We start from the raw sequence: 15,748 nt of genomic DNA, 5'->3' as shown, positions 1-15,748 counted from the left end.
CAACGTGTTTGAAACATGGTGCTGTATCAGATTCAGAATAGGCAGAGATTTACACAAAAAAACATTAAATGTGCTGTTTTCAGTTGAGTATGTATTGTAATTGAGTATATGTCAGAAAGGATTAGCAAATGACCACATTCTGTTTTATTTGTTTTACACGGCATCCCAAATTTTGGAATCAGGGTTGTAAATACATGCGCTGTTCTAACACTTGAATAAAATTAAACAAACATGCAGCATTTCAAATTTCCAAAATAACCTTTATTCTAAACTTACATTTTAAATTTTAAGTTTAGTATAAAAAAGTTAAGTGCACCTAAGTTCTTTTTTTCAAAGTATTCCATCTTTGACACTCATCTCCTTTAGTAATCTTAAAAGATAGAATGTGTACCAAAGTCTATCACATCACTTTAGTACATACATCTATTTTTTACAAAATATTGTAAAGAGAATCCCTGAACTATAAATGTCCATAATCCTTCAACAAAGGGTAATCCATTTGCTGGCTGTGGTTGGCATAGCATCTACTGGTCAGCTGTAGTTTACAGTACTTCATATTGCTGGGACAAAGCCACCATTATGCTGCTTTACAAACAATCAGAGCAGAGATGGATTAAAAAGAAAAACATTTGTTTGAATCGTATTTTAAAAGCTTTGATAGCTGTGGCCTCTTCTCCAGCAAAGCTGTGTGAAACGGCGGCGCGAGCGACAGTAAATGAATACTGAGCCATTTTATTTAATAACACAAGTGACACGTCGGCCACGTCTGGCAGGGGAGCTTTGTGTATGAGCTGCTGAGAGGAGGTTCATCACATGAATGAAGCACGTTTCCAGACAGCTGGTCATTCTGCCTTAAATATCGCTGAAATCGCTTCATGTTGGTCGATGGCAACAGCATTTGTTTTCTGGTGGCCACAGCTGTTAAAACTTGATTATGGTATGTCGGATACCCAGCAACACATTGACGCTACCAGACACCAAAATGAAGGATATCTACAATTACACGTTTACGGCATCTGTACCGACTTCCTCAGTTTCAGATACGGTTTTTAAGTTTGAAAGATAACATGTAAGGATTCTAAAGAAGTTTAATTACCAGCACAAAGACGTCTCTTAAAGGAACGGTTACGCTGACAGTGATAGCCTCAAACGTTTGCATACACTTTCAGGCTACTGAACAAAACGACACATCTTGACGTTACTTTCAAAACGGACTAGACGTGATGAGTTTTACAATCTAACGATGTTCAGAAATCTCACAGCTTTCTTTAAAAAGTCATGAAAACAAAATAAAAAAAAAGTAGCCCCTTGTCTGCAACCACTCAGATTTGCTTAGCAGTGCATCTCAGATAAAAAGTATTTAATCAAATTTGTACATAGCAAAGGTGCAAAAGTATGCAACGACTTAAAGATGCAATTAACCCACATAAAGTGACATTAACACATTAACATGTCAGACCGAAGGCCTAGGTACCAACAATCTCATAACTGCTTATTGGATGATATGTTTGCTTTTAAATTGTGACGCTTTAAATTTCAAGTCACAACCAAACATAAATGCATTGTGGACCAGATCTTTGGTACAACCAGCTCATTGGTTATACAAACAAATTTATTAGCCTAGCTAATCATGAAATTCACTTAGATGTGGAAAAGAAAAAAAAAAGGAACACAGAAATATTTAATAAAGTCTCCTCAACCTTTGAAAATGCTGCCTAAAAACGAATGCTATCACAAAGGTGACATTTCTCTTGGGTGAATAAACACTTCACCAAATGAAACTGTGTGGAAGGACGAAGAGAAACAACGAAGGGGAGCTCTTGAAATCTGCACAATGAAACATTTAGTGTATAAACTCTGGGTATCCGACTGTGGAATAGAAACAGGAGACAAACAAAGCTAAAATGTTACACCAACCACCCCTGCCCATTCAACTTACTATTTGGATTTACTTTAAATTTCTTTCCTTTAAGTTTACTGAAGTTAATTTGCTTTAAATTAGGGCTATCCCCAGTGCTCTTTGGCACTTGACTATGTTCATCTACAAGTTGCCCAACAAGGTACAGTAAACCACTTTGGATATTGCATGAAATCTTTTCTTGAATTATTTGCTTTAGTTTAATTGATTTCATTTACAGGTGATTTAAATATAATAACCTGTCAGACTGACAGTTCACTGTGCAACAAATTCGCCGTGGTATTTTGGATACTGTGCAAAGTACAAGACAATTCTAGCTAAAAGCATCCAAGATGCTGCTTCTTTTTTTTTTTGTTGTATAGTCGAGATGTACTTTCTCGTGACCGTCATACTGGTATTTACATGGAACTATTACACATCTATTAATTTAACTACACTAAAAGTTTTCAAAAAAGACAAGTGGCGATTTATTTTTTTTGCGCTGTCACTGCAACTTTGTAACTGCATTTCACTTTCACCATAAAGCAGCTAAACTATATAATGCGGGTCTGATATTTCAACAGTTCATTCACGTAGCTTTACAGGTATACAAGAACATCTCAGTGGAATTTGTGATCCATTCGATCAAAGGAGACCAAGTCTCTCAAACAAATACAGATGCCAGAAAGAGGTCCTATCTGGAATGACCAAAGGTTAGACCCAATGAAGAATTATGGAATGAATTCTACAACATTAAAAATTTGCATTTGTCCTCTCCAGGCAGTGGCATTCATCGTTTGATCTCTAGGTCAGAAGTGGAGTACTGTACCTTTTACGAGGGCTCTAAAATATTACATTCCGTTAGGTGATATCAGTATTGTGGCATGGCCAAGCAGCCTGAAGAGGGAGGCGAATGGGACGGGGAAGAACTGGGGCATCATTTGGGACGGGGTTTTAGGCATGAAGGAGGAGTTGAGGACTTGCTGTTACCAGATGGTATACCCTCCACTGGATCCACCCAGGAAGAAGCTATTCTTGCGCTGTGTCATTACAACATTGGCGCCCTGCATGGCAGCCAGCTGAGCTGCATTGGGAGGATGTCCAGGAGGTGGGGGCTAGAGAAAGGGAGAAACAATCACAAACATCAGCTTTGGATAAAATATATTCTGCCGTCCAGGTATAAGACAACATCCCGACGGCCATCATCCTGTCTCATTAGACTCAGTGGACACTCACAGGGATGGAGACACTGCTGCCTGCTGTGAAGCGAGCACCAGCATCAAAGCCACCTTCCACCATCACTGTTGAACCAGGGGGGTACATGGCTCCCACAGGATAGTAAGCCATGGGGACATTCTGGCCCACTGGCCCAACAGACATGTGTGGCTGCATGGGCATGAACACCTGAGCACCAGGGTAGGGAGAGGACATCTGAGGCAACTGACCAGGCACCTGAGGTGGAAGCACATATCTGGGCTGGTATATCTGTGGACACAGGGGTGAGAAGACGGGTTAGACCTGGGTCTTAATTGTGGTCTCATACAGCATATGAATGCAATAGTTACCTCAGAATATGCAGGTGGTGTGTCTGTGTAAGGAGGTGCCTGAGGAGACATTTGCATAGCAGGAGGGTATACAGGTGCAGTGCTCTGCTGAGGGTACACAGCCTGCTGTGGGTATGAACCTGCAAAACAACAATTCACGTTAAATAAACGGCGTCCTTCGGTCTTAATGGTGACTGGCACAAATCTAAGGTCCTTTTGTGGCACAGCGTTGCGAAATGATGTCAACATTTCAGCAGTAAGCAAAACGAATCTTGGAGATCTCAGATTCTCAGAAACACCGAAAAATCTGTGACAAAGGGCAAGACAAAGATGAGATGTTGACCGCTGAGACACGGCAAAGAACAACACACTGTTAGCAGTAAGAGAAAATATTTAAATATGGATGATGGAGACATTTAGCACAAACAGGGTTTTATTATGGGGAGAAAGCTGGTGTCAATTCCAGTCGCCCCATGATGGAGAAAGCCCATAAATAAAACCAAATGGCCCTGAGAAATTTCATTTAAGGGATCCATTTAAATCCTGTAATAACATGAAAAAATGTACACAAATTACTCAGTAGAACTATCAAAAACAGAGAAAGTTGACATTATTTCTCAGGATCACGGTTTAAAAATTGACAAAACATCTCACAAAAACATAAAAGCATTAAAACAAATCAATCAGTCTATTATTGGATTAGTCGACTGACAGAATTCATAAATAAATCTCGATAATCGATCGTAATTATCTGGATCGAGCTTCCCAAATCTGAATATTTCCTGGTTTCCTTTGTGCTCTTGTCGGATAAAAGAGTACTTGAAGGCATCGCCGACATGAGATGAACAAATTGAGCTATTTGCTGACATTCGTTTGACCAAGCAGTAATCGATCATGAGAAGAACCCTTTGTTGCAGACGTACATGTAAAATGTATGTTAACAACAAAAGATCTGAGTACGTTCAAATTTTGTAAAAACAATAAAAAGATATACAGTATTATGTGCATGTAAATATACTTAAATGCATAGGAAAGGTAAGAAATGAACATTAAAACCTGGCCCTTATCAAAATGACTGATATAGCTTTCGATTCCCGTGCATGTAAACCAAAACAGTGACATCGTCAGCTTCGCCTTTAAAATCTGCCTGTGTTGACTGAAGCTAGCTAACCGAAAATATGTGACCTGGCCACTAATGCTACGGTGATATAAGGTGACATTAATTTAATGCGTCCATTATGAACACCTGTAAAATTTCACGATGAGCTAGATGCTCGAACTCAACGTGTTTGCTACACTTATCCAGAAAACGTCCCTTTATTGTCATGTACGTAGCTAAACGTGAAGTCCGCTTCGGATGGCCATAACGGCAGCGCTTCATTTCTACTAATAACGTCAGCGTCTTTATGGCGAACAGCTGACTTGGTCTCTAAAAATGTCAGGAGAAATACCTTTGTTGTTCATTGTTCTGGACTGATCTGGAGACTGAGGAATATCAGATTAAACGGAGCTCTGCGTAGCTTGTCACGGCCTTATAACAGGTTACGGCTTCACAATCATTCACTTCCTTGTTTTCCAGCTTCTTGTTGTTGTGGAAGTGGTGACGTCAGTCGTTCTCTATCTGTGGTCGACGCACTCAGTGGTTTGCGTGCGCGCGCCCCCTACAGGAGGACACGGAGGAGAGTTCAAGAGTGAGTCAAGGTGAAGTGGGGGCTTCTGGAAGACACAAAATGATTTGATTTAGCTTTAAGCACACGTTTGTAAGAAATTAACAGTTACATATATAGAGGGCGAGACAAAGGTGTGTTTACTGTCATATTACGAACTTTACAAATTATTTTGATATTCAAAAACAGCTAGATAGTTAGCTAGTTAGCTAGCTAGCTACGTCAACAAACATATACAGAAGACAGACAGATAGATGGACATGAAAATAATAATGAAAACAAACAAATAATTAGAAAAACTGCTTTTAAACTAAAAAGTAGGACTATGCTCTAAATACATACAAAGATGTATACTTCTTACATGGTTAGTGCAGGTATAGTGGTGGACGTTGTCTGGTGTTCATATAAGCTAGCAGTACAATAGAAGATGTTAATACTTATATTAATGGTCAGTCTCCTTTTTCTGCTCATGACTTGTGAGCTGTCTGTTGTCACAGCAAACATTTTGACTCGTCTTAGTAAAGCACAGATAGTGTGAGCCAGCATGCACAATACCAGAAACTGAAGCGGCTAAATAAAATCCAGCTATAATTAATCTTATTATTTACACCTGTGTTTTGTTTCTCCTGTGACCTTTGAAGTGATTTGTGCTGTTTTATAGCGATAATATTCAACAGCAATAGGAAACAAGAGCTTTCCAGCAACACCAGTGACATTCTGCAGAGCAATTCAGATGCCAAAAAATCCAACTCTGTGCTGTCACAAGTCTGCTTTAAGTTTAAACATACATACGGTAAACAAAATGCACAGCTCAATTTGAATGAATAAATCACTTAAGTTAGTGAGCCAAGGGAGAGAAAATGGGATGATTCATAGGCAACAGGTTTAGGCTACATGAACACAAAGGACAGATATAATAACATTGCACTTGTATATAATGAAATTAAAGATGGCTGAGTTCCATTTAGGTGCTTCAGTCTCAGGCTCCTGGTGTTGCTGTAGCAGAGCCATTGATAAGATTATTAGTAACGCCCGTGCTTTTCCTTCCACGACAAGTCAAAATGTGTGCTGTGAAAAAGGCCTAATTCCTAAAGTCATTAATAAAGTGTGTACATTTGACACACTTCTCCTCCCATTTCCCTTTGCCATTTCTAAGCATACCAGTGTCAGCATGGTAAAAAGTGGTGACAGCATAAAATCCTTTGGAGTAAAGGGAGCCAGAAATCCTCGATATGCCTCTGCCTGTAATTAATCTCCATCACAGAACTCAACAGTTGACCATTATTATTTAATTTGAGATATACACCATGTGTTTCTTTGTACGTTTATCTAAATAACAGCTGAAATGGTCAGATACTTGCTGCAGGTGTACCCCATGCTGTAGGATGGTGGTGATACTCAGATTTATATATAATAAAGGATTTTAAAAATATTAATAGGAATATACTTTTTAACTTAGAAATATTTACAGTTTTCAAAATGTATATATTTATGTAATCAGGCCACAATAACAATAACAGTGGTTCTTCCACCGTTTTGTTGACATTCTTGCATCAACAAAACACTCAAAAACACAGCAGGTGTGACACTATTACAGAGTCATACTTTTTAAATTGTTAGTTAAGAGGGAGGGAAGTTAGGACCAGAGGAATCATCGATCAGGGCTGTTTTATTCAGCTTTCAAAGAGCAAAAACGAAACAGCTGCACCACGAAAAAGCAGAACTGCAGCTCTACAAACGCAATGAAAGCAGCTTGCTTTCTGGAGCCCACATGTTGGTGCTAATTCATAGAGGTAAACAGCTTGGTTGTCGTATTAAAACACTGTCGGTGTGTTAAAAAGCAGTAATCAGGCAGCTGTTTTCCCGATGGTCCCTCTGACAGCCCGTCGTGCAGCTCAGCTCGCGCTGGAGACGCTTCCCCTTTAAGAGAGCCATGGCACCTCTCAAGTCGAGGCAGACATTTTTCAATGCAAGATTTTTCCTTGCATAAATTATGTTCATGACGTAGTGCAAAAGGCCAATTTTGTGGCAATTTTGCCCGACTTTGCAGCTCAAACAGGATTTTGTGAGGCACGTCAAGGATTCCTGATGATCTGAACTGTTGCCGAAAGGGCATCGTCATTAAATATTAAGAGAGAGGAGATCCTAACATTGCAACCCTCCTTATCAATGCAAATACCTCTTTTGTGTGCAGTCACAGCGCCTGTCTGGGAGCTGAGATGAATTTTTAATTATGTGTGACTGAAACTAACTGTGACAAGGACCTTTATAAGAGCGAGGGATTACAGAAAATAAGCTGCATTTACGCGGTAAGTTGAATATAATAGCCGGAGTGTGTTGTAGCCTGCTCTTCGCGCATAGCAGCGAAATGGCGAGAGGAAATGAGTTTTGGTTAATATGCAATGTTCGTAATTAGCATAATTTATATATTTATGATAAAGAGAGGGAAATACATAATATTCGGTCTCTAGGCACGGGTCGAGATGATTTCTGTCGCCCGTACTTGGTGGTTAGTGCCGGGGTTCAAAAGTGGCCGACGCGGCGAGACTTTTATTGGGCAGGATGGGGGTGGGGAGCCCATCAACACCCGCCGAAGTTTTGACAGATCCTCGTTTCTAACGGGGCATTGCAGCAGGAAATGCACCATCTTGAATCTCTTTTTGATCTGGGAGGAATTTGTAACCACTTCATGTCCACGATCAGCGTGTTTTATCCCGTTTACTGCAGCTGAAGTGCCACACAGCATGGCCTGTTTATAGGCCCCTCCAAATAGTCTGCTCCTGCAATGACAGAAATAGCCATGAATAACAAAACAGTCCACTGCATGTGGGTCTGTTTTACCCAGCTTTTGCCCCTAAAGTGCAGATCCTGTGCAGTAACAGGGGTCACCATCATGAAACTTGATATCTGTTGTTATTCCTGAAATGGCAGCAAAACAGATTAGAAGGGGTGGATTAAGTAGTTGGACACTGAATCAAGAGGATAGATCTGTCTGTTTGTGTAAGCAGTGTTTGTTTACTCAGAATGCCAGGAAGACCGTGACTGTGGTGGAGCAGAGAGCCATGAACTCCCAGGATCTCCCTGCTAAAGATGCCCCACTCACTGTCAACGAGCAGGTAACGCTCACCTGTCCCTTACACCCACCTGTCCTCCCACTCCAACCCCACTGAGCTTAACCACACCCCGATAACTTACGTTGTCTTCAAGTTCTTTGCTCCTGTCACCCTCCATATGCCAACATGCCTCATCATAATGGAATGATTAACGTCCACGCAAGCTCATTGAGACCAGGCCCCTCTTTTGTGTTTTGTCACCTAATAATACCTGCTGCTCTTTGCTTGTGAGGGTTACCGTCCTTTAAACAGCCCATGCTTAATAACGAATTGTGGTTTTTTCCCCTCTCCAGTAACATTCAGTGTCAGCAAACAAAAGCAATGCTCTTCACGGATGTACGGCGAGGCCGGGGGTTGGGGGGGCGGGCGGCTTGAGGAAAGCATTGCTTGAGCTGCTTGTTGGCTGATGCTCTTATCATTGTTTTGGTGTACTCGTGCTCTTTTCATTTGTGTCTCTTTCTTTTTGGTGTTGTTTTGTTTTGGGTCATTGTGTCCCTAACATGTGCTCGGCTTCTCTGTTCTCCTTAGCCATTCACTGTCTGACTGCAGAAGTCTTTTTTCAGCCATTTAAATCCTGCACTTTGAAATTCCCTGCCAAAGACAACCAGGTATGCATCCTCCTCTATCTTCCTGCCTTGTCTCTCTGCACCTTGTCCTCCAGCCCAGGTTGTCTCGCTGCGTCTCCTCTAGGTCTTTCATTATTGCATACCATGAATCATCAGAGTCAAAATCAGATTCACTACATATAGTTGAAAGGGGAATTGAGAATTGAGATGTACTAAATTTAGCTTTTGGGTATTTTTGTGACCCTCAGATGCTAGTCCATGTGAGACTTTTACCACATTAAGACGCTTTAGTTACTAAAGCACAAACTACTAATACAACTGCGACTAATTTATCTACAATTAAATTAAAATAAAACCTTGAAGAAAAGAAGCAGAATAGAGTAGGCAGCTCATTTAGTATTTGAGTTATCTTAGCTTCTGCTCCTAATTGCTGTGCAGGTCATTGTGATGTCTGGCCATGAGACTATTCGTGTGCTAGAGGTAGAGGTCGATGCTTCTCTGCCATCATCAGTGCCTGATGGGAAGGGCGAAGGCAAAGCTGAGGAGGGAGTGGCTCAGCCTGCAGAGCAACCTGAGGTCGGCATCACGCAGGACGGCCTCACTTTGTCCCAGAGCACTGGGGGAGTAGGTAAATCATGCTCATGCTAGGTAATGATGGATGGCAGATGACATAGCTAATACATATATGACACAGTTACACTCAAATGTTAATAATAACTGTGCAAAACACTTCAAATGTCAGTAAGAATCAACCCTGGCTGTGCTCCTTCAGTGCTGGGGGAGCAGCAGGTGGTGTCTGTAGAGGCTCCGGCCCCCGCTGTCCAAACGCTGACTCCCGCTGTTCCTGTCAGTGTGTCCCTGCCACAGCCCCAGGCCACCATGCCCATCGCTGTACAAGGCTGTCCACAGGTATGACTGAATTTACACCCTGAGTTCACTTTCCATGTTCGTCTGATGGCATTAGAGAAACAATGTTGTAGTGGCCTTCAAAGTGCAGGAAATGTCAGTGAAAACTCAAATGAGGGGGTCCAAAAAAGGACCCCACTTGCATTTCACGTGTCCAACATTCACGAGTCAGAGGGATTTATGGCACTGTTAGCACCACTGTAAGCGTTTTACTTAACTCTCTGAGGCCGTTGTCTCTCGTCCATTATGAATGTGACAAATGGAACAAATTTGATCCCAAACACCTGAAAACAGAGCCTGAGGCTGTTGGTGCAACATATCCAGCAACTTGGAGAAAATTCAGACCACACCACTGCAACAAGAAAAAAAAAAAAAAACACCCAATATGATTGTAAAAAAAACAAAAAAAACCCAACAACAACCAGTGGAGAAAAAAATGAGCATTTGATTGCACATACAATAAAAAGTATCACTGTTTAGTTCAGTGAAGTTGTCCCTATAAGAACAGATAAATTAGGGGAAGTGTGATCTGGAAAAACATTACTGTTCATCCTCATGATCCGTCATGAATGTTGGTGGAAACCAGATCTTTTCTCATGCTGCTTCAGGTGCTGACCCAGGAAAGTCTGGCCACTCTGATGACTGGTATGATGGCCCAGACAGGATCCCTCGGGCAACCCGTGCTCATCCCCCTCAGTATGGCCGGCTCCATCGGTGGCCAGGGTGGTCTGGCTGTTCTCACCTTGCCTACCACCAGTGTGGCCACCCTCCCTGGCTTTGCGGCAGCTAACGCGGCCGGAAACCTCCTCAAACTGCCCTTTGCGGGACTCCAAGGTAAAACACAAACCGTCTCTTTATGTAGCGTAGTGGTGTTGGCATTGTGAGCTGGTTAGCATGCTGACTGTAGCGTTTAGCTCGAAGCACCATGTACCTAAAAGCAGCCTCACAGAGCTGCTGGTGTTGCTCTGTTCAAATGTTTTTTAGTCTGAGTAACGTCATCACAGAACAACAACAGGTTGGATTCTATGTTTTCACTCAGCTGCGACAGTCCTGAACTCAGTCCAGCCCCAGCTGCACACAAATGCACAGACCATGTTCCAGCCTCAAGCAGCATCCCTACAGCCAGTGCAGGCTGCTGTGCAGCAGGTGACGTCTCAGCCGACACAGGTGACCAGCGCGCAGGTCACCGCCGCTCAGATGGCGGCAGCCCAGGCGACCTCGCCCGCCACTACTGTCTCTCAGTCCAACATATCCGTAGCAGCTCTCCAGACTGCAGGACTCTCCATCAATCCTGCCATCGTAAGAATGCTGCTTCAAGAATTTATGCCTGTTCATACTTAATGTACCATAAATATTACGTCAGTCATGTGGTTTGATTTCCTGTGCTATTCACGGTTGTTGTGATTTTCTGCTCAGATCAGTGCTGCTTCCTTAGGAGCTCAGCCCCAGTTTCTCAGTTCCCTCGCCTCCACTCCCATCATCACCAGTGCCATGTCCAACATGGCTGGCATCACCAGCCAGATCATCACAAACGCCCAGGGACAGGTGGGTGCCAAAAACTGCTTCTCAGTTTATGTTAATGTCAGTTTGGATTTGACTTTTTTGTCTTGTGCATCTGCCCTTTCTCTCTCTCTCTCCTTTGTACTTCCAGCTTAAGGGAAGTTGACTTAAATATGAGGATAAATTAAAATGCAAATATCATCTTTGGCTTTATAGTATCATTAGCCAAAAAAAAAATTTGGACTTAAAAGATTTCATGACAACATGAAGAAGGTGGAGGAAGTATTGATCTTGATGCATATTTATTGATTATTAGACTCTGTCCAAGGACAATCAGAATGTTTCTGTGTTGTGTTTGTGTTTTGGGAATAAAAGCCTCAGCCTGCAGATAACATCAATCAGCCCTGTTATTTCTAGTCAGTGGAGCTTAAAACAATTTCTATGAAGACTGATTCATCCTCTCACAGTTCCAGTGCTCAATCTCACCATTATTGCACCTCATTGGAGTTAGAAATGTAGTGTTTAATCTTGAAAAACATGATTTTTTTCTGAGTGAACTGCTAATAGGACAAATTTATTTCCCAGAAGCAAAAGCACTGCGATGGCAGGTTGTTGAATGCTCTCTAAGTGCGTGTGGTTAATGAAAACTATCACAGAGGATTAGATTAAGTTATTCCTATGTATTTCTCTTGAACAATACTTACAGGTCATAGGAACCCTCCCGCTGTTGGTAAACCCAGCCTCTCTGGCTGGAGGCGCTGCGACACCCACCCTCCCCCTCCAGGGTCTCCAGGTCCAGACTGTCACCCCGCAGCTGCTTCTCAACACCCAGGGCCAGATCATCGCCACAGTAGGGAACGGACCTGCAGCTGTGGCCACTTCTGCTGCAGTTCTGCCCAAAGCCACGGCTCCTGCAACACTTACCAAACCTAACACACAGGTAGACAAAACATCTGTCTGAATTTTCTTTTAAGGTCAGAGAGGACTAAATATCTAGAAGACTGTTGTGTACTTGTTCCCTCCCAGGCTTTGGTAACAACTGCCACTCAGTCACCAGTTGTTATCGCACCGCAGCCGTCTGTACTGAAGACCGCCACCACGCTCTCCTCCACAGTGCCCCTCACCTGTGGAGACATAGCAAAAGTGGGCCAGCTTGTCAGCAGTATGTACACCTGCTTCTCCGATCTAAACATAGTTCCGTTTAAAGTAGGTAGATATTTTTAACCAGATTCTTCACATTTGTAGAACCCCAGCAGGTCGTCAGCAGCGAGGAGGGCATTAATCTGGAGGAAATTCGGGAGTTTGCCAAGAATTTCAAGATCCGACGGCTGTCCTTGGGGCTTACTCAGACACAAGTGGGGCAGGCCCTAACTGCAACGGAGGGTCCGGCCTACAGCCAGTCTGCCATTTGCAGGTGAATGACTCCTGCAGGTGGAAGCTTTCTTCAGTACTGTATTGTAAAAACAAAACAAAACAAAACAAAACAAAACATGTATTTCTCTTGATAAAGCATCAGTGTCAAGGTGCCTACAGTGCATTTCATATGTGCATACACTGACCTCATTTGCATGCACACAAACCATAATTCTGATGTGATTAAAACATGAATGCAGTTAAGGCAACAATACAAACATCTGCTCATCTTGATTTAAATGCAATTTTTGACATTTTAGGAATGATACTGACTTGCTTTTCTGCAGAAATGCTAAGCTAAGCTAACCAGATCCTGCCTGTAGCTTCATATCCATCTTACAGAATAGAGAGCCACATAGTATCAGTCCTCTAATCTGCTAACTCTCAGCAAGAAAGCCAGTTAGTATATTCCCCCAAATCAGTGATATATTGTCCATGTGGTTCATGATCTTTAAGTGGCATTTTGATATGAGCAGCAATATGAATAGCGAGTCATCATTATATAGAGTAAGTAGGTAAGTAAAGCTAAATAATGAGGCATTTGTCAATAGGTTGGTTAAAGCTTGGTGGCTACTACCCAAAATATCTAAATGACTTTCCTTCAAATTGCCTTTATGTGCATTCATGGGGATGAAAGCGAGGAAGGTCACAGAATATGCGAAATAGCTCAAACTGAACTTTCTTGTGCCGCAGGTTTGAAAAGCTGGATATCACCCCCAAGAGTGCTCAGAAACTGAAACCAGTGTTGGAGAAATGGCTGGCTGAGGCCGAGCACTGGAACCAGAAAGGCCAGCAGAATCTGATGGAGTTTGTTGGCGGTGAACCATCAAAAAAACGCAAGCGACGCACTAGTTTCACACCGCAGGCAATCGAAGTTCTCAACTCGTACTTTGAGAAGAACGCATTGCCCACGGGCCAAGAGATTACAGAAATCGCAAGAGAGCTAAACTATGACCGAGAGGTTGTGCGCGTTTGGTTCTGCAACCGGCGACAGACGTTGAAAAACACGAGCAAAATCAACGTCTTCCAGGTTCAGTAGCGACCTCGTCCTGGGAGGGCTCGCCACTGATCTTTTGTCGTTTTGGCAAGTTGGACATTTAACACAGCAGCACAGACTCAGATTGTGCTGCAAGTACAAGCTAAACTCCAATAAGTCTGAAAGATTCTGAACTTTTTGAGAAAATGAAGGAAATGTAATGCAAGTGTTATGAAAGAGTACTAAAAACGAGTAATTGTATTTTAAGGCTGTATATGTGTACACTACTTCTGCGTGGTGGGTACTAAGTCAAACTGCATGGTCCTTTTATCATATACATTGAAAATAATACAGTGATAATAACGTAATATTTAAAAGCATTTGATGAACTTTTATACAAGTGGTTTTATAGGATATCCCTCTGAATTGTACGAAGTGGCAGTGCATTGAGTCACATTGATTTTAGTCACATGAATGTCACTTTGGCACAACATTACTCTGCTATCTGAACAACATGCTTTTGCCATCATGGATAATATTCAAACTCTAGCTGCTCATTTGTTTTATATTCATGTGGTAATTGTACTGCGTGAGCGGCTTTAAAACATAAATAAGATACTGACAGATACAAGATGAGAGGAAGGCATCGGCCTATAAGCTTATTTTCATCAGAGCTAGTTGTCACAGGAACACCAAAAATGACTTTGCTATCTATGGACTCCTGACTGCAACAGCTTTTGGGACAATCATTTTGATATTTCTTATTGCAAACCACAAAGATAAGGTTAGAATAATGTCCTCATGTATGGTTTTAACACTTTCATTGTGCAGCGTGAAATGTGCCACATCGTTCGGGGTCCATAGAGGGTTGTTTCTGATGTTCCGTGGACAACAGCTTCTTACCATGATGCCACAACTGTAAACTTTTTCTTTTTAAGGTATGATTTGTGAGTTACTGATGGTGCAGAAACACATACTGAATGTCTGGGTCATGTGTGAATTCTGTTTGTACGCTTTCTGTTTAATGTCCTGTTAAACTCTGAGAGTATTTTGTTTTTCTTCCTTATTCACTGTTGTGACTGAACGCTAAACGGCAGTGCCTCTGCTGCATTTCTCATTTCAAGTTAGATAAAGTATATTTGCATATAGGATCTTAATTGTCCTTTTATGAAGTTGACTTAAAAGCTCTGATGTTGCCAAGAAACGTTAGCGCTGGATTTTTTTTTTTACATGCTTTTACTAAGCCTAATATCCATCAAATTGATTTATTGAATTCAAAAAAATGAATTAAGTTTTCAGCCAAGGACGAGGTTTTGCGGTTTAATGTGTTACAACGTTCAATCTGAATGAATTAGACGAGTGCTTGCATGTGCAGTACGTTGTTTTCTGTAGGAACAAGATGGTTTTCTTTATCTTTGCCAATTCTTTAAGAATTCTTTGCACTTTAGTGGCAGCGGGGAAAGTAAAAGGGTTACAAATGCTTAATGTACAGTGCAAGGTTTCAGTGATGTTTGTGAGAGATTTAATTTCTGCATTTTAATGTTCTTGAACAGCAAGTGGCTTTGCTTTACAAAATGTAGCAGTACTGGCAAAATTGCAATCATCAACTTGACAAGCAACATCATTAAGAGTAATGTACTTTTTATGCAGGTGAAATGTATAATACTGCAGATTAAATAGAAGCTCTAATATGCATTAATCACATTCTTTGAGTTTGTGAATTTTATGATGCATTTTATTGTTCAACTCATATTTGCCTTTTGAATAACAGTAGGCCTATATTGCAGTGGATTTAGAGTATACCTAACCATAAAAGTAAATAATATTGCAAAGGTCTTGCTTTAACACGTGTTTTACCTTTACAGTTTGTTCGGTATGGGAAGACACTATATAATATTGTTTAATATACTAAGTTATCAGTAGAGAAAAGAAGAGCTCAATTCTAATTGCAAGATGTTAGCTATTAGTCATTTGACTCTTCAAAGCACATAAAAAGGTCAGATCTTTGCAAGATGAGGGAAAAACAAAATTTGGATGCTCTCTGTCACTTTCTGCCAGATGAATCAATAAATCCTGTCTTTATTAATCACTCGTTGTCCTGTGTTAATATGTTTACAACCGTTGCACTGACTGTAGCTTGATAGTGAGCACCGCCAGAGGTTGAAA

The 15,748-nt window shown here is 41.5% G+C and overlaps 2 protein-coding genes across 3 annotated transcripts; one reads left to right on the top strand and one right to left on the bottom strand.

Annotated features, from left to right (window-relative positions):
- Positions 1 to 239: 239 nt before the first annotated feature.
- Positions 240 to 5,077, bottom strand: dazap2 (DAZ associated protein 2). The gene is made up of 4 exons (XM_070968099.1): positions 4,893 to 5,077; positions 3,463 to 3,581; positions 3,134 to 3,382; positions 240 to 3,012 (listed from the first exon to the last, which is right to left on the bottom strand). Exons 1-4 carry the CDS (start codon positions 4,903 to 4,905, stop codon positions 2,884 to 2,886), a joined length of 510 nt encoding a protein of 169 aa, XP_070824200.1. The 5' UTR covers positions 4,906 to 5,077; the 3' UTR covers positions 240 to 2,883.
- Positions 5,078 to 7,036: 1,959 nt separating this feature from the next.
- pou6f1 (POU class 6 homeobox 1) lies at positions 7,037 to 15,671 on the top strand. Of its 2 annotated transcripts, XM_070969362.1 has the most exons (11): positions 7,037 to 7,417; positions 8,132 to 8,224; positions 9,226 to 9,415; positions 9,560 to 9,696; positions 10,302 to 10,527; positions 10,733 to 10,992; positions 11,110 to 11,238; positions 11,900 to 12,133; positions 12,220 to 12,355; positions 12,439 to 12,607; positions 13,300 to 15,671. In XM_070969362.1, exons 2-11 carry the CDS (start codon positions 8,171 to 8,173, stop codon positions 13,643 to 13,645), a joined length of 1,881 nt encoding a protein of 626 aa, XP_070825463.1. In that variant the 5' UTR covers positions 7,037 to 7,417; positions 8,132 to 8,170; the 3' UTR covers positions 13,646 to 15,671. The 2 variants fall into 2 exon arrangements, with proteins under 2 accessions (XP_070825463.1, XP_070825462.1); XM_070969361.1 differs by lacking the exons at positions 7,037 to 7,417; positions 8,132 to 8,224 and adding an exon at positions 8,602 to 8,829.
- The last annotated feature ends 77 nt before the right edge of the window (positions 15,672 to 15,748 follow it).

Source organism: Chaetodon trifascialis, chromosome 8 (assembly GCF_039877785.1).
Source record: "Chaetodon trifascialis isolate fChaTrf1 chromosome 8, fChaTrf1.hap1, whole genome shotgun sequence".
Classification (NCBI taxonomy): domain Eukaryota; kingdom Metazoa; phylum Chordata; class Actinopteri; order Chaetodontiformes; family Chaetodontidae; genus Chaetodon; species Chaetodon trifascialis.
This window is presented reverse-complemented; position numbering and strand designations above follow the sequence as displayed.